Source organism: Cervus canadensis, chromosome 9 (genome assembly GCF_019320065.1).
Source record: "Cervus canadensis isolate Bull #8, Minnesota chromosome 9, ASM1932006v1, whole genome shotgun sequence".
NCBI classification, from domain to species: Eukaryota; Metazoa; Chordata; class Mammalia; order Artiodactyla; family Cervidae; genus Cervus; species Cervus canadensis.
Window position 1 is genome coordinate 683,571 of NC_057394.1, and position 18,677 is coordinate 702,247.

At 53.2% G+C, this 18,677-nt stretch overlaps 1 protein-coding gene across 1 annotated transcript; it reads left to right on the forward strand.

The window, feature by feature from the left end:
* Positions 1 to 335: 335 nt before the first annotated feature.
* PCID2 (PCI domain containing 2) lies at positions 336 to 17,719 on the forward strand. Its single transcript, XM_043477579.1, has 14 exons — positions 336 to 469; positions 2,746 to 2,835; positions 4,208 to 4,281; positions 5,270 to 5,335; positions 6,402 to 6,443; positions 7,548 to 7,602; positions 9,575 to 9,678; positions 10,212 to 10,287; positions 10,759 to 10,900; positions 12,214 to 12,314; positions 13,269 to 13,342; positions 13,482 to 13,607; positions 16,069 to 16,192; positions 17,102 to 17,719. Exons 1-14 carry the CDS (start codon positions 434 to 436, stop codon positions 17,189 to 17,191), a joined length of 1,200 nt encoding a protein of 399 aa, XP_043333514.1. The 5' UTR covers positions 336 to 433; the 3' UTR covers positions 17,192 to 17,719.
* Positions 17,720 to 18,677: the final 958 nt, after the last annotated feature.

Below are 18,677 nucleotides of genomic sequence, written 5' to 3' on the forward strand. Positions count from 1 at the left end.
CCCTCGGCCCGGCCCGGCCCAACCGCCGACCGGCTCGCCCGCTCGGCCCGCTCGGCTCGCCCGGCCTGACCCGGCGCCTCAGGCCCCAGAGCGCGCCGGACCCCGACCCGAACCGACCCGGCCGCAAGCGCGCGGGCACCGCAGTCCGCGTCCGCCGCGGCCCGTGAGGAACCCGCAGCGGCTAAGGGAGCGGCGGGCCCGGGCACCCGCGGCGCCAATGAGGCGGTCGCGCGAGGGGAGAAGGGAGTCGCAGCGCAGTCCCCGACCGTCCTCAGCCCGGGCGCGCCGCCATGCCGGCCCGGGGCTCGCGCTCCGGCGCACACACCGCCTCCGGAACCAACGCGCGCGGAAGGCGGGGCCGGGGGCGCGGGGTCGGGGCCGGACCGCGGCCCGGAAGTGACGCGCGGCGGCGGCGGCGGCGGCGGGCGCGACCATGGCGCACATCACCATCAACCAGTACCTGCAGCAGGTAAGGTTCCCGGTCTGCGGACCGCCTGCTGACTGCCCGCCCGCTGCCTTTTCCCGTGCGCTGCAGCTGGAGCCGGGGGGGGCGGGGGGTTCTTTTCGCCGGCTGCGCCCGCGCCGTCGGCCGCCGGACGGCAGGCAGACCCGGTGTGTGTCCTGGGGGCTGGCCACGTCCGCGGTGGGAGCCGGGGAAGGAGAGAGCCGGGGTCCGCCTGCGAGCGGGCCGCGCCCGGCGGGCTTGCGTCCTTCGGTAATTGTGTCTCTCAGGGCTGTGTCCACACAGCCTGTAAACGCAGGAGCACAGCGCGAACACAGGCATCGACGGATTCAAAGCCTACAGTCTTTGCTGAAAGCAGGGCTTCTCTGATAGCTCAGACGGTAAAGAATCCGCCTGCGATACAGGAGACCCAGGTTCGCTCCCTGGATGGGGAAGATCCCCTGGCGGAGGGCATGGCAACCCACTCCAGTATTCTGACCTGGAGAATCCCATGGACAGAGGAGCCTGGTGGGCTGCTGAGTCCCAAAGACTCAGACACGACTGAGCGACTAAACACAGCCCAGCATAAACACTGTGAGGGCTTCCCTGGTGGCTCAGACAGTAAAGAATCCACCTGCAATGCAGGAGAGCCAGGTTCGATCCCTGGGTCGGGAAGATCCCCTGGAGAAGGGAATGACAGCCCACTCCAGTATTCTTGCTTGGAGAATCCCATGGACAGAGGGGTCTAGCAGGCTACAGTCCATGGGGTCGCCAAGACTAGGACACGAATGAACGACTAACACAGTCTTTCCTCTGAGCTATGCTAATTGGCAGAGCTAGAACCCTGGTAATAGGATTAAGGAAAGGGGGGTGGGGTGGGCGTGGACTTTAAAAAATATCTGAAGACTGCCAGGACTCAGTGAGTAAAGGCCTGTGGTTGGGGCACCTGGAGGAATCAAGAATCATTCCCAGGTTTCTAGCTTGACAGCAGATGAGCAGAACCGGTTTTAAAGGAAAAATAAATTATTCTGGACCTGTTGTGTTGGAGGTGTCGGTTGACAACCAGGCAAAGATACCTAGTTGGCAGTTGAATATAGTAATAACAAGATTAGAACTATTAGCTTAATGGTTAATGGTTCATTGAGAAAACTGGTTACAACAAGAATCATGAAAATACAAATACATGCCTTTGTTTTAACTTAAAGCTTGCAAATATAATACATTCGTTTGCATTCTTCTGGTTGAGGCCTAAGACTTTTTCTTTAAGGATATGTCTACCTTGGCCTTATCTTTGCAGAGTTAACATTTTTCAATACCAGTTTTTATATAAAGTTGAACAAGAACACAGACATTTGAAAACCAATGTGGATATAGAATCTCTAGAAGTTTATGCTTTTTTATATCTTATCTTTTGTATATAAACGTTGTGTTTTCTGTACGTTTTTATATTACTCACAATTTTCTTGCCCACACCTAACTGCAGAGTTGGGGGAGGTAGCTTGCCACCATCACCGTTTTCCTAGGAGGTTGAATCATTACAAACCCTATTTCACAGAGCAGGTTAAGTGACTCTCTAGGGTCACTGGGCAAGTAGGTGATACATTCAGACCAGGAATCCTGGCCCCAGAGTCCATGCTCTGACACCAGGCTCACTATCTCTGTTAGCCCAGGTTTCACCCATTTCCTTTCTGAGTCAGAACCTGCCTATTCCTTTGCTTCCAAATTTATTGTATCTTGAATTTCAGTGACCTTGTCAGCTTAGACTTAATTCACACCTTTGCAGCCTCCTTGGCCAGGGCCACCTGTGGACAAGTCGTATGTCTTGCATTTCCCGTGGTCTCTGATAACGTCCATTGGCTTTTGGGTCTGGAGTTTGATTTCACCTTCATAAGCTCGTAAGGTCTCTTGTTAGTTTCTTGGATGCTGGCAGAACACATGCAGTGCCTTTCCATTTTGAACATATGTGGTTTTCAAGCTTGTTTTTCTTTTTCATTAGCTGAATAAGTGGATTTTCAAATGTTTATTAGTATGACTGAGTAAACTGGCCTAACTAACCCTCTTTAATAAGCAAATAATAAACCACTGGCTGATTCTGCTTTTTCATTGTTTTTAATGGTAAGTCACCTGTTTGCCTCCAGATCTCATTTTGAAATGCAGTGATTATTTGCTCACTATGGAGGGTACTGATTATGCCTCCACTCCTTTCAAAGCACGGGAAAGTGGTGCAGTGTGTTGTCTAGGTTCTGTTGGGGTTAAGTGTTTCACTTTCCACTTAACAGCTCTTCTCTTTCCAAACACTTCAGGTCTATGAAGCAATTGACACCAGAGATGGGGCATCCCTTGCAGAGCTGGTGTCTTTCAAGCATCCTCATGTTGCCAACCCGCGGCTTCAGGTAGGTGGGGGGGCCACGCACATAGATGTCTGAGAGGGTCACTGGGTCACCACCTTCCTAAGTTTAGGGTGTGAGCTGGAAGAATACTGTTGCCATTCTTGTTTGAAAATCACCAAGTACCTTCACAGTTTACCTAATTTCAGTTCATTTATTGAACATTAATTGAGTACCGTGTGTCAGAACCTGTACTGAGGTTTGTGCTTGTTTTCCTGCCTATAATTGCCGCAGGACTCTCCCGGGCTCAGAGAAGCGCAGCAGGGTGGCAAGGTGATCAGCAGACAGGCGGTGGGCTCGGGCTCTGGCAGGCCTGTCTGTCCCTGAAGTCCACAGCCGTGTGGTGTTGCTGCCAGTGAGGTTTTGTGCCTGTGGCCACAGAGGCAGACCTGGGCCCGCAGAGCCTGCAGCATTTCCTGGCTGGCTCTTTATGCGAATGTCTGCCAGGCCCTGCTCTCAAATGTAAGCATCCTTGATTCAGATGATAGATGGTATCCAGGTAGAAGCTTCTGTGTAAAGCACTGTTGAAACCTTGTTGAAGTAGTGCCCACTTCCTCGTCGATTGGCATTACATATCGGAGTGTGTTCTACCGGGAGCTAAACTTCTCTTTTGAAAGAAAGTGCCTGCAGTCTTGGTGGGTCTCAGGTTGCTTGCTGGCAGGTAGCCCCACATGTGACCTGAGGCTGATCCCTTCGTTACACAACTCCGCCTAACCTTCCATCTGCGGCTCCCTTTACTGGCGGCCTTCGTCTACCCAGTCATTTCGTCAGAGACTGTGGAGCGGTGACCTTTCCCATGTTGTCATCTCCCCTCTCACTTTTATTGACATGAATATGCAAGTATAGTTATGGTGCCAGAGTAGAGTTCCCCAGTCCCTTTCTTGTTGTGTAAGCTGTCCTGTTACACATTATCTAAAATCTGGCCGCTGAGAGGAGAGGGCAGGTGACAGGTGAGTGTCTGCCATCCCCCAGGACTCCTGAGTGGGCAGTCTGTCAGCAGGAGGTGAGAACCCCCCCATCTCCCCTCCCCCCAGGCATCGTTTCCAGCTCCTTTGACCTCACATGAGCGACCTATGTTTGTTAGGCACGTAGTAGCTGCTTAATAAACACACAAAGACATCTGTGAGCACGCCTAGTGCTTCCTGACCTGTGGTAGACAAAGCAGACCACGTTCATCTCCTGTGTGCAGGTCGGGCTTGATAGACATGTATGGAGGTAATGAACCTTTTTTTTTGAATTGCTAAAGTGTGAAGAGCTTCTGTCAACTGTAAAGTGTAAATTCTCTTGAAACAAAGGTCTGTCTGAATCTCTTCCTTTGCATTGCATTCTTTCTGTCCCAGTTAATTTTCTTTTTACCATTTTTCTTACTGGCATTCAGATGGCCTCTCCAGAAGAGAAGTGTCAACAAGTCTTGGAGCCCCCTTATGACGAAATGTTTGCAGCTCACTTAAGGTAAGCCATGGTTGAGGTAGGAAAACAAGCAAGTCTGGAGGTTGCTGTCTTGATTAGGGGTTTTTACACCATCTTGAAGTGTTGAAAAATTTCCTTTGAAAAAGTAGAAAAGTATGTTTGTAATTGCACTTTGGTAAAACCTGTGAAAATCGTGTGAAGTTTAAAATACTTTAAAATTTAATAAACTTTTCCATCTCAGGGACCACGTGTGTTTTAAAAGTTAATGAAATGGTGATTGTGTGTCTGTGTCCCCTGTAATCTCGAGGAAGCGTTTGATGCTCCTCCCACTGGCTGTGTGGTGGTCTTTACTCAGAAGGGTGTGGAGCCCACTGGCGTTTTTCATGGAAACACCCGGTTTTTAACCTCTTTGCCTTGAACTGGAAAAGAAACTGGATCAGAGAGGAGCAAATGAAATTTTGCTTTTTATTTACATGTCCTGTCTGCTATTTTCACCTCTGAAGCCTCGATTCAGGCCAAGCTATGGGTCCTAAAGCGTGTGGTCTGGACTGTCCTCCTGCTGACACGCTCCACCAGTGTCTCCGGCAGAGGACTGCAGTGACGGAGTAGACGTGGCCCCCCTGAGATCTCTGGAAGAGTTGGAGTGCCACTGTGTTCCTGAAGCATCTTCCTAGATCTGTGCCGTGTGCAGTGGAGGCTTGGGCTTGGGGAGGGACTGACTGATGCTGACGCTACCAGCAGGCATCTGGGTGCAGCGTCCTCGCCTGCTGATGCCCTGGAAGGGCCACTGTTATGTTAGTAGCGGAACCTCTGCAGCTCAGCTTCTCCTTCTGGGACTGGAAAGACTTCCTTTTACACCCAGTGGTCTCCTGTGAGCTTCTCTGTGATCTGCTAGCAGGAGCTCCGGCTTGGCTCTGGGCCAGTAGAGAGCAGGGTGTTTGTGACAGCCGTGAGCCATGCAGCCACGTGGCTTGCGCCTGGTTCTCAGCACTCTGCCCCTCGTCCTCAGTCCCCTCTGCCCGCTCTGCAGGTGCACGTATGCGGTGGGGAACCACGACTTCATCGAGGCCTACAAGTGCCAGACCGTCATCGTCCAATATCTTTTGTCGTGTGCGTTCCTGTTCAGTGTGTGACAGACGCAGCGGGTTACCTGGGGGTTGAGATCTCGAAACATCAGACCAGTTTGAGTCATACCTTTAATTAGGGAGAATTAAAACCTTTTGGAAGAGAAATTCATTTAGCTGCTCCACTCAGGTACTTAAACTTAGTTTGAGCTTTCATACTGGTGTTCAGTCACGCAGTAGGGAAGAGCATTGGTTATGATTAAGAGTTTTATTTAATCCTATTGTGAAGAATAGTATTTTGTTGCCTTTAAAGCAATTGCATGTAGTTAAGGGATGGGTTAGTCCCCTTGTGGAAATGGAAGAACTCCCAGATCCAGACTGGCCCAGGGGGAGGAGTGGACCCCGCTGAGGCCTTGGTCAGGCTGGCTCCAGCTCTCATCACTGCAGGGATATCTCCTGGCTGCAGCTGTGGCCAATGGGTGTTCTCAGGCTTATGTGCATCTCCAGACTTTAGTTGATTTTTTTTTTTTTTTGACCTCACTGCATGGTTTGTGGGATCTTAGTTTCCTGACCAGGAATGGAACCCAGGTCCCGGCAGTGAAGGTACCAAGTCCTAACCACTGGGCCACCTGGGAACTCCCTCCAGTTGCTTACTTTTCAGTCATCTTGTTTAGTATGCACAGGAGAGAATTGGTTACTGACCAACTGAATCTCGTTTGAATTAAAGACTTTTGTAATCAATGAAATAGACTTTATACTAGAGATTCTAAGCACATTATATGTAACTTATGATGATCAGGACTCAGAGAAACCAAACAAAATGTGTGAAATTGCCAATTTAAAAAATCTTCAAACAATAGTGTTTTTCTTACTTTGGGGAAAAGATGTGTGAAATCAGTGTATTTACTTATCCCGAATGACACTCAGGTGTCTGTAATGCGGGCTTATGTGTTTCTTTCCTTCGAAAACCTACTGCTGTGGCACATAACCTTCTGAGTGGTGAGCTGGAGCCCTTACAGTTCAGAACGTGTTGTTCGGCATCCTTTCACTTGTAGCATCACCTGAACTTTTTATGTAGGGCCTTCCTTAACATAGTACATCATTCCTACGAGCGTTTCAGGCCCACAAAGAAGAAAACTGGTAAGTACAAACAGAAAGAGCTGGAAATGAGCAAATGGCTTTTTCTCTTTATCAAAAGCAGGAGTTTTTAAAAGATTTACTCTAAATAAATATGTATTTTCTGTGTTGGTATTTGATACTGTGTGTTGACGTAGGATGATATCAACACAGATACTGGAATTTTAATAGTCAGTGTAAACTTAAATGGCAGGTCAGCCAGATTATGTCCAGTGTTTTTCTGTAAATAAGAAGTATTGTTTCAGCCATTCCATGCCCCCAGGTATTTATTAAATACTACTTTTTTTCCTTTGTCAATTTTGATGTTACTTGGGCTTCCCTGGTGGCTCAGCTGGTAAAGAATCTACCTGCAATGCAGGAAACCTGGGTTTGAATCCCGGGTTGGGAAGATCCTTTGGAGGAGGGAATGGCTACCCACTCCAGTATTCTGGCCTGGAGAAGTCCTTGGGGTTGCAAAGAGTCGGACATGACTGAGCAATTTTCACTTTCACTTTTTGGTTTTAAACTTGGATAAAAGATGTAGATCAACTACAGTTCATTTGGGATGACAGATACAGAATATTTGGGTTATCTTAAACTGTCTTGTGATTTATTAAAAGTCTCGGTAAATACTGAAATTTTGTTTATACTAAAGTAACTGAAGACTTACAGATACCTTTTACCAAAAAAAAAAGTTTTGACTGAAGATCTGTCTTACATGTGAAACTGACACTGCCGGCTAGATTTTATAAGTCTTTTGACGACATCTGTCTGCTCCATACCTTGGGCCCTGTTAGGAGATCATTCTGAACCACACATCTTGTTTTCATGGAGCCATTTAGGTGGTGGTGGGGCTGAGGGGAAGGAGAATTCCTGGCCCAGCGTGGGGTGGGGGCAGTCAGGGCTGAGGCCCTGGCCTCTGGGGAGGCTGGGTTAGTGGGTGCAGAGCTCTTCCGGCCAGATGCACAGACCAGGAGGGGCTGCAGCTCCTGGAAGGAAGGTGAGGGGAGGACCACGGGGCCATGGGGGTGGGGCCCTCCCGTCCGGGTGGGGGCCCTGGGTGTCCCCAGCGCTAGTGAGGGAGCCTCTGACCTCAGAGCCTCACACACACTTCTTTTTGCCCCATAGGGCTCTGCCTGTCATGTATGCAGTGGCCCTGGACCTTCGAATATTTGCCAACAATGTAAGTATGGTTTCTGTCACTGTTTTAAACCCAAACTCACTGTACCTGTTGCTTAATTTCATGTCACTCCTCCCACAAGTTTTGGGGTGTGCGTGGGGTCGGGACACCCCTGGTGCAGAAAGCAACAAAGTGGGGTGGCTTGGCTCACTGCTGAGGGACTGCCCGCGTCTGCCGTGAAGACACGCCTGGTGCCACCTTGCTGGACTCGGCGGAGCCAGGGGCCTCTCTGCTGTGCGGAGGCAAAGGACTGGACTTGACGCGTCCATTTTCCCGGCAGCATCAGCTGGTCAGGGAGCAGCGGTTCCTAACTCTTTGGTCCACACATCCCTTTACTGGGTCAAAAGCCGTCACTAACGTCTGGTTGTGGACAGGTGGACACAGTCACGTGTCTCCTCTCCCCGCTGCTGGGGACTTCAAGGCTGGCGAGGCTCTGAGAGGTGGGAAGCGCAGAGCGGCGAGCTCCCTGCCTGTCCTTCTTGTCTCCTGGGCGTCCTGGATCCGGGCACAGCGGGCCAGGTCCCTGATGGGATTCCACACCCGCCGCTTGTGGTAAAACCCCCGGAGCAAGAGCAAGGGCTGAAACAGACGTCTCCACAAAGAAATGGAAGACGTCAAACAGCCTCGAATGGAAGCCGTGGAACCAAAATAACTTACACAGAAACCGTCAAGCCCAAAGGTTCTGCCAAAGCTTCTGCTTGTGTAGTTTACATCCATCCTTAGTGTAGTTACGCATCTAAAGTAATAAACCTTTTACACGGTAACATCACTGACTTCCTAAATAGAAGGGAGACACTCAGATTCTCGCATCTGCTTCTGTGGTCACTCTGCTGGGCATCATTTTGGTTGAGTATGTGCAGCAGTCTGGCTTCACACAGACGTGGGTGGAAGTGGGAGGCCTGTTCTGATAGCCTTTCCAGGTGATTGCTGACGTCCTTGTCTGACCGGCACCTTTTCAGGCTCCAGGAATGGTTTTTACTGTTGGTCACAGTGTGGCCTCTGAGGCCGGCAGTGTGACCTCCAACCCCAGTGGTGTGGATGGATCTTCCAGCCCTGCAGGATTTTGTGACGTCCAACAAAATTTTGATGATCTGGAAACATTTCAATCACTGAGCTGCTCAGACATTCCAAATGTTGACGTATTTCATTATGTAAAAAATGAAATCCAGGAAAACTCTACCTTTGTTAGTATATCCAGTGACCTCCTCAGAGACATCTTGAAGTAATGAAAAGCTGCCAGGCTCTTGGTGGTCAGTACAAGTTTTCCAAAATTCTAAGTTTTTCTTGCACGTGCGAATGTTGTCATTGGGAAGTACTGTCAGTGTTTCCTGGTGGGACAGGCCTGTGTCCTTCACTTTCTGGAGACTCATGCTGGCCGGCGGTCCACACTGGCCGACCAGGCTCTGCAGCTGTCTGTTCCCCGTCCAGCTGTGGCCACAACAGTGGCCCTGGTGCTTTACCTTAAAAAACAGACTTGCTGTGTGCATGCTTCCTGCTTCATCACAAGGAACACTAAAAACTACGTGTGTATTCAAGGACCAAGACTCACTGACACGTTCACTGCATTGTCACCGACTCTGAAGTGAAGCTCACTGTGCTGGTCGGTAGAGGGGGGACTCGGGCCTGCGTGTTGAGGATGCGGGAGGGTGCCCACACTGCCTCCTGCTGCCTTCTCTGTGCTGTCCCCTCCATGTCGTCTGCGAGACAGGTCAGAGGGTTTGTGCCAAGTAAGAAAAGGCCTCTTAGTAGCATATGGCTTGGGCAACACAGGCTTAAAAACTCAGTGACCAGCGCACTGGTCTGAATTGGTTGAAGAGCCATGTGGCCTGTAGAAAGTTGGAACAAGCGGTAGACACCACAGTTTTGAGAAACACCGCAGCACAGCCTAGAGGGTCTCTTCTGGCTGTGTGGTGATTTTCTTTCTAATTGAAGAATCAAGAGGAGATGAAAATTGAAGCCTTTTACTTCCTGTCAGGCAGACCAGCAGCTGGTGAAGAAGGGGAAGAGCAAAGTGGGGGACATGCTGGAGAAGGCGGCCGAGCTGCTGATGGGCTGCTTCCGCGTCTGTGCCAGCGACACGTGAGTCCGGGGCGGGCGGCTGTGGCCGTAGCCGCACAGCCATGGTCATTTCTGCTTTGAATAATCTGTTGCTTGGTAAAGGATAAGAGAAAGGAATCCTCTTTCGTGCTCAGCACACATCGGGCACCACGCCTCTGGGCCCACTTGGCCAGCATGCTGGGTCTCATGCTTTCTGAAATTCATGTGTTGTGTCTCAGTGGTTCATGATGTTGTAATGACAAGAGAAAATACTTTCACCACGTGTCACAAATGCTTGATAACAGTCCGCTCTTACACAACATTGCTGCAGATGGAGTGGTTTTCATCTGCTGCCCCCCAGATGCTCAGCCAGTGTCAGAACTCCTGGGGCAATCTCTCCAGGTTTACCTGTCAGAGGAGACATCTACCTTTGTAGTGTAACATTCTTTCATGAATTTGACTTGAACTGTGGGGTTTTATCTCAGGATGCGAATTTGTTTTGGAAGTTTGCTTTCTGATTTGTACATACAATTTTTGTTTCCTATGTAACCTTTAAAACATCATTTTCCCTGCAGTCGTGCTGGTATAGAGGATTCCAAGAAGTGGGGAATGCTGTTTCTGGTGAATCAGTTATTCAAGATTTATTTTAAGGTAAACTCTGCTTGAATTCTGCCTGTCTTCCCAGAGAGCATTTCTCTCCCTTGTCAGCCGGCCTGCCAGGCCTGGCTTGAGAATCAGTGCCCACCAGCCACACACAGTCCTGGGGGCTGGTGTTGGTTGAGGGCCTCTGGGTGCAGGGACTGTTTTGGTGCTCTGCACTCATCATCTATGTTCACCTCCACCCTCTGAGGCTTCAGGGAACCAAGTGCTGGCACCTCACACAGGTCCAGGTGTGACAATGGTGTGGTCAGGTGGGGAGCATGTCTGGTCAGCTCCTCTGCAGGTGGGTGTTCCCCGGTGGCCTGGTTTGGATGGAGCAGCGGTGTGCTGTGTCCTTAGTGAGCCCTCAGTTCTGATCATGTGAACCCACCTCAGGAGGCGTGTCCTTAGTGACCAGGGATTGGTGGCTATCCTGCCTGTTTATCTGGAAGACAGTCTGGAGTGGATTCTTACTTGTTCTAGATCAACAAGCTCCATCTGTGTAAACCGCTCATCAGAGCCATCGACAGCTCAAACCTGAAGGACGACTATAGCACGGCCCAGAGGGTGACCTATAGGTACTACGTGGGGCGCAAGGCCATGTTCGACAGCGACTTTAAGCAAGGTGCGTTGCTGCTGCCAAGCAGCCAGGGGTCCAGAGCACCTTCGTGCCTTCTGGTGTGGAGGTGGACATGGTGTCCACTGCATCCAAGCAGCGTTGCTCTGACACCAAGTCAGTTCCATAAAGGAAAATCCCATTTGCGTTTCTTGCTCGGCACCAGGTCTCTGAGCGGGTCACCGCTGTGTCCTTTCCTGGGAGAGGAAACCACGCACCTCTGTCCCACGTGTGGGCCGTGCTCAGTGCTTCCCTGTGGCCTCAGTGGGCCCTGTCGGCATGGGACGTGGAGATGGGGCAGCTCGTAGCTTGTCTCCAGCCTCGGGACGTGCCCTTGCGCTGGTGTCAGCCTCGGTGCCTGTGGCTGGGGGCAGCGGGTCGGTGCCACATCCAAGCTGCCCTTTCACGAAACCATGTTGTGTGGTTTGTGTCCTTCGCTTTCTCGAGACTGGGAGGCTGTTTTTTCTTTCTGAGAGTTTGGAGTGGCCGGTATATGGTGGTCCTTTATGATTCTTCTCTTATTCTCAAATGAGACTTTTTAAACTCACTTCCTTGACAGTTACTCACACGCGAAGCCATGTGACTTCAGGTACCATATGAGACGTAAGAGTCTTTTCACTCCATGTGTCAATAGCCACAGAGGCTCTGATGACAGAAAGAACAGCTCTTTCATAATGAGAGCTCTTTTTTTTATTCCGTGGGGTTGTACAGACCAACTTTTCATTTCCTTTCACAGAGTTTTCAATACATCAGTTCAGTCGCTCAGTCATGTCCGATTCTTTGCGACCCCATGAACTGCAGCACGCCAGGCTTCCCTGTCCATCACCAACTCCTGGAGCTTGCTTTCAGTACATACAACTTTTGAAAGGGGACTTTCCTTGGTCCTTTTTCTTTCCCCTAAAATATGAAGCGTTGGAATAGCTGAACAGCGAGAGGGTTAATCCACAATTGACTCATGGTCAGCCCTGTGTCCTTGGTTACTCTGCATTCATGATCAGCAGCCACAGACGGAGCAGTATCGTAGCGTTTACAATCAGAAACACCCACGTGCAGGGCACCCATGCGGAACAGACCTGCCCCATTCAGGTCAGCTGTATACTCAGTTGAAGTCTCTGAAGGCATTGCTTTGCTTCTCCTCTGAATCTTCACTGAGTGCTCTTCTGGATATTTTTGAAAAATAGCTGACCCTGTGGAAAATAATCTGTTAATGTTGATGGTAGACATTGTTGCCTCTGAAACCTTTGGGCCCTTGTGTAAGGGCGGGTGTAGCTCCAGGCACAGGGCGGGGACTGTGGTGACCGTGTCTGTGGTCGACTCTGCAGCTGAGGAGTACCTGTCCTTTGCTTTTGAGCACTGCCATCGTTCCAGCCAAAAGAACAAAAGAATGGTCCTCATTTACCTGCTTCCTGTGAAGATGCTCCTGGTAAGTGGTCTCTCCAGCTCTCTGGGGGCCTATCCCCTACAAGGAATGCGTAGTCATTTCACAGCATAGCCCATGGTGTGTGGTGGGTCTCGGTCTGAGCCACATGTGAGTGCACTCTCAGAACAGAGGAGGAACAAGCCTCGGGTGTGACCCAAACCACTCTTCTCTTGACTGACACTTCCAGATCCTTCTGGAAAGGCTTGTCTGTTTTTGTTTCCTTTTTCCTAAAATTACCTCACTCAAAGGTTTAACATATGTAAGACAGGTAAAATAGTGCATGTTATGTCTGTTACTCCTGAAAATCTAGAATAATAGAGCTGGATTAACCAAGAGAGAAAAAGATCATTCTGTCTGGGTGTCTCACTTGGTCACTGAAAGTTGTTTTTGGTATTTGTAAAAAAAAAAAAAAAAAAAGACAAGTAACTAGCAAGTTAATTGACTAAAACATTCTCACAGCGATAGGGCTTCCTTTCCTCCCATTGAAGTTTCTTAAAAATTGTCAAAGCAGCACACACACACAGTTAAAACTCACCCAGCTCTGGACGGTGTGTGGTGGGGAGGAGAGAATGCCACACCCCTCCCCACGGCTCACCCAACTTTGTGGAACAGCCAGTCTTGGGTTTTCAGCTCGTTGTTCTGGAAGCTGGGTCTGAATCCCTTAGTTGTAGCCTAGTGTTCCTTCAGGTGCCACCCGTTCCTGTGATCGCTAGCAAGAAGGTTGAGGTCAGGGTCACACGTCACTGTTGGCAGAGCTGTGTTGGTGCCAGGTTTTCTGATTTCTGAACTAGCATGTTTTTTTCCCAGTTGGCTAGGACGCGTTTCTTGTTCAGTTACTTAGGAAGAAAGTCTGAGAAACACAGGTTAAAAGTTTTTAAAACTTGGTAAGGGTTTTTATCAAAGACAGTTCTGTTTAAAATGAGAAGGTTCTTATTTTGGAAAATTACTCTGTCTCAGGGCCACATGCCAACTGTAGAGCTTCTGAGGAAGTACCATCTCATGCAGTTTGCGGAGGTGACCAGAGCCGTGAGGTAGCTTCTTCTCTTCCCTCGGGGGCCGTTTAGAATATAAAGTCTGTGCAGAGGTCCCCGTGTTTCCAGGGAACTAACGGGGTCCTGTCTCCTGTCCTGGGCGGCGCCCTGCCTGCGTCTGCACGTCTCTGTGGCCCAGTGAAGGCAACCTCCTCCTCCTGAACGAGGCCTTGGCCGCGCATGAGACCTTCTTCATACGCTGCGGCATCTTCCTCATCCTCGAGAAGCTGAAGATAATCACCTACAGGAATCTCTTCAAGAAAGTGTGAGCACAGCCTGCCTTCCTGATTCTATGGAATGAAGTTGATCTGCAGCCCCGAGCCTTGGTGCTGGTGCTGTCCAGGCGAGGGAGTGCACAGCTGAGGGAGGACACGGGGCCCAGGGGAGGGCGCACCCGAGTGAGGGAGCGCCTGAGTGAGGGAGCGCTAGACTGAGAGAACGCCCTGGCATGCAGGCCCAGGTGAGGGAGCGCCCATGGCCTGGGTGACGGAGCGCCAGACTGAGAGAACACCTGGGTGAGGGAGCTCCAGACTGAGAGAACACCCAGGTGAGGGAGTGCGCAGGATGAGGGAGCGCGCAGGCCCGGGTGAGGGAGCGCCAGACTGAGAGAACACCCGGGTGAGGGAGTGCGCAGGATGAGGGAGCGCGCAGGCCCAGGTGAGGGAGTGCGCAGGCCAGGATGAGGGAGCGCGCAGGCCCGGGTGAGGGAGCGCGCAGGCCCGGGTGAGGGAGCGCGCAGGCCAGGATGAGGGAGCGCGCAGGGCCTGGTGAGGGAGCGCGCAGGGCCTGGTGAGGGAGCGCGCAGGCCCAGGTGAGGGAGTGCGCAGGCCAGGATGAGGGAGTGCGCAGGCCAGGATGAGGGAGCGCCAGACTGAGAGAACACCCGGGTGAGGGAGTGCGCAGGCCAGGATGAGGGAGCGCGCAGGCGGGCTGAGGGAGCGCGCAGGCCAGGGATGAGGGAGCGCGCAGGGCCTGCGTGAGGGAGCGCGCAGGCGGGGTGAGGGAGCGGCGCAGGCGGGTGGGGACTGAGAGAACACCCGGGTGAGGGAGTGCGCAGGCCAGGATGAGGGAGCGCGTAGGCCAGATGAGGGAGTGCGCAGGCGGGTGAGGGAGCGCGCAGGCCAGGATGAGGGAGCGCGCAGGGCCTGGTGAGGGAGCGCGCAGGCGGGTGAGGGAGCGCCAGACTGAGAGAACACCCGGGTGAGGGAGTGCGCAGGCCAGGATGAGGGAGTGCGCAGGCCCGGGTGAGGGAGCGCGCAGGCCAGGATGAGGGAGTGCGCAGGCGGGTGAGGGAGCGCCAGACTGAGAGAACACCCGGGTGAGGGAGTGCGCAGGCCAGGATGAGGGAGTGCGCAGGCGGATGAGGGAGTGCGCAGGCGGGTGAGGGAGCGCCAGACTGAGAGAACACCCGGGTGAGGGAGCGCGCAGGCCAGGATGAGGGAGTGCGCAGGCGGGTGAGGGAGCGCCAGACTGAGAGAACACCCGGGTGAGGGAGTGCGCAGGCCAGGATGAGGGAGCGCGCAGGCGGCTGAGGGAGCGCGCAGGCCAGGATGAGGGAGTGCGCAGGCGGATGAGGGAGCGCCAGACTGAGAGAACACCTGGGTGAGGGAGTGCGCAGGCCAGGATGAGGGAGTGCGCAGGTGGGTGAGGGAGTGCGCAGGCCCGGGTGAGGGAGTGCGCAGGCCAGGGTGAGGGAGCGCGCAGGCCAGGATGAGGGAGTGCGCAGGCGGGTGAGGGAGTGCGCAGGCCCGGGTGAGGGAGTGCGCAGGCCCTGGTGAGGGAGCGCGTAGGCCAGGATGAGGGAGCGCGTAGGCCAGGATGAGGGAGTGCGCAGGCGGGTGAGGAGTGCGCAGGCCTGGGTGAGGGAGTGCGCAGGCCAGGATGAGGGAGCGCGCAGGCCCGGGTGAGGGAGCGCGCAGGTCCTGGTGAAGGAGGGCCCGGGTGAGGGAGTGCGCAGGCCAGGATGAGGGAGCGCGCAGGCCAGGATGAGGGAGCGCGCAGGCCAGGATGAGGGATCGCGCAGGCCAGGATGAGGGAGTGCGCAGGCCCGGGTGAGGGAGCGCGCAGGCCAGGATGAGGGAGCGCGCAGGCCCGGGTGAGGGAGCGCGCAGGCCCGGGTGAGGGAGCGCGCAGGTCCTGGTGAAGGAGGGCCCGGGTGAGGGAGTGCCCAGGCGAGGGAGCACCCGGCTGAGGGAGTAGGCGCAGTAGCTCGGGCTGTGTGAAGCGGGGACTCTGGCAGGAGTTATGACACCAGCCCTGAGCACCCACCTACACTATGCTCAGAGCGTGGCATTGGTCCCTGTTTCCTTTACTCGTGACCCGCTGACCCTCCCGCCACTCCTGTGCGTCAGGAAGTTGCTTTTTTTGTGGGACTCCGAAGTGGGCTCTTGTCCGAGGCCTGGTCCCAGCAGGATCTCGGTCATACTCTGCTGTGAGGATCACGTCCAGGTTAGAGAGACCCGCAGGTCATCAGATCCCTGACAGTCCCTGTCAGGTGCTTCCCAACTTGAGGGGTGTTGAAATGTGAGAATGGAAGCATCTGAGATTCAAGGAAGTGGTTGAGTGTACTTGTACTGGTGGCTCTTTAAGTGGGAACGTCAGTTACACCCGGAAGCTCTTGTTTTCCGAGGCTCCTGGCGGGTGGGAGGTGCTGTGTTCCTCCCGAGTAGAGGGTCTCCTGCCCACTTGCCTCCTGTCAGCAACAGCCTGAGCTCTGCCTCTTCCAGGTACTTGCTGCTCAAGACCCACCAACTGTCCCTGGACGCATTCCTGGTGGCCTTGAAGTTCATGCAGGTGGAGGACGTGGACATCGCCGAGGTCCAGTGCATCCTGGCCAACCTTATCTACATGGTGTGTGGGCTCCGTCCAGGCTGGGGGGTCTGGTACCCGCCATGTCCATGTCCTCAGAGGGCGTGGTGGGGCTGGTGTGTGTGTGTGTGTGTGTGTGTGTGTGTGTGTGTGTGTGTACACACATACTCCTTTTCCTCTCAGCGAGCTGACCACTCAATAGCTGGGGCGGTGGGGGTGGGGGGCGCTGTGTGTGTGCGTGTGTGCGCGCGCGCGCGTGCGCGTGTGTACACACGCTCCTTTTCCTCTCAGCGAGCTGACTGCACGATAGCTGGGGCGGTGGGGGGGCGCTGTGTCTGTGTGTGTGTGTGTTTACACACACTCATTTTCCTCTCAGAGAGCTGACCGCACAATAGCTGGGGCGGTGGGGGTGGGGAGTGCTGTGTGTGTGTGTGTGTGTGTGTGTGTGTGTGTGTGTGTGTGTACACACACGCTCCTTTTCCTCAGCGAGCTGACTGCGCAATAGCTGGGGTGGTGGGGGGTGCTGTGTGTGTGTGTGTGTGTGTGTGTTTACACACGCTCATTTTCCTCTCAGAGAGCTGACCGCACAATAGCTGGGGCGGTGGGGGTGGGGGGTGCTGTCTGTGTGTGCGTGCGCACGCGCGCGCGGGCTGCACGATAGCTGGGATGGTGGGGGTAGGGGGCACTGTGTGTGTGTGTGTGTGTACACATACTTGTTTTCCTCTCAGCGAGCTGACTGAACAATAGATGGGTCGGTGGGGGGGTGCTCTGTGTGTGTGTGTGTGTGTGTATGTGTGTGCGTGTGTACACACACTCATTTTCCTCTCAGAGAGCTGACCGCACAATAGCTGGGGCCCTTGGGGTGGGAGGCGCTGTGCCCCGGCTCCAGCTCACTCACCCTGACAGCCTTGACCTTCAGAGTCATGAGCCCCCCTCTCTCCCATCCTCTAGGGTCACATCAAAGGCTACATCTCACACCAGCACCAGAAGCTGGTTGTCAGCAAGCAGAACCCCTTCCCCCCACTGTCCACGGTGTGCTGACGACCCCGGCCCGATGACAGGGGCAGGCTGATCCTGGTCCTCCTCCCGCCCGGAGCGCGTGCTCTGCAGTGGAGCCTCTCAGGTCTCGTCCCGGGAATGACATCCCCAGCATCACGGCTGACGAACGTCCCCATCACAAAGGCCTGGGACTCGGGCCTCAATGCTGCCGCCTCCGCTGGCCAGGCTGCTGGTGACACTCCCCGAAGGCCACTCCGTCTCCCAGGCAGCTGCTGTTTATTCTCAAGAGGACTGTTTGTGAAGGCGTCTTTGTAACTGTTTCTATATATAAAAAAAAAAAGGTGTTTAAATTTATACAGATGGGATATTCTTTATTGTATTATCCGGGACACATCTAATTTTATGTTAAATTTGAACACTTTGTGTGATCAAAATGTTTGGTTAACTTAATGTTTCTTTTTACAAGCTGAATTTGATTTAAATTTTCCAGGTACTATAGCTATTTTTTTTTCAGATTACACATATTTCCTCTGTTTATGCAAAAACTTACTAAAGAAGAAAATTCATGGACTGGAGTGACTCATCTTTGCAAAGGTGCCGAGTCTGGAGGGGGCTATGGCCTTTGTGTGGAGAGGGGCCGCCATGGGATTTGGACCCCCCTCCCTGAGGCCTGCTCAAGGCCTCCCATCTGTGCCCCCGCATCTGCCCCTCCAGCAGCCATACTGAGCGTCCTGGTTTGCTCCGAAGTCTGCAGCGTGTCCTCGGCTTCTCCATGCAGCTCATCTGGAGGGCTCTTTGGGGCCCTGCGACCCACCCTGAAGGCGTGTCACCCCGGGATCTGACCTGGTGCTCGGTGGCCTCTCCAGGCTGATGGAGCCGGGTTCCGAGAGTGAGGACCCCAAAGAACCAAGTGGAGTTGGATCCACTCTAAGCCAGGCTCCTGAGTCACAGAACGTAGCCTCCGCCCCGGGCATGTCCAGACTTGGGCACGGGGATGGGGTGTGCTGGGGGCGGCCTGCTGTCGGTGTCTGGTCACCAGCCTCCCCAGCCCCACCAGTCCCCTGAGCAGGAGAGTGTGGCCTGGGGGAGGTGCAGACGCCAGGGTGGGACAGTCTCTCCATGTTTCTTGGGGTGCTGTCCTTGCAGCGTCACTGCTCCTCAGGGTCAGGCATGGCCTCCCGTTAGGATGAGCGCTGCATCCTCCTTGGAGGGAGACCCTGGACTTCTGTGAATGTGCCTGGATCTCGTAGTGTGGAAAGCTGGGTGTTTTCAACACTTTCAGGTACTGTCATTGTGACCAGTAAGTAGTGACACTGAAAATCAAGGAGTGACAACGAACGATAACACGAGGTCAAAGTCGTAGTTGGCAAAACAATGAAAGAAACAGAACCTCAGGCCTGAGTCTGCTGCGTTCCCACTGGTTTGGAAGCCTGTGCAGAGTGGTCGGCCCGGCCTTGAGAACACTGATGCCAAAGAAGCAGACAGTCTCTGCCATCTAATCACATTCCCTTTTCTTGAGTTTTATTGT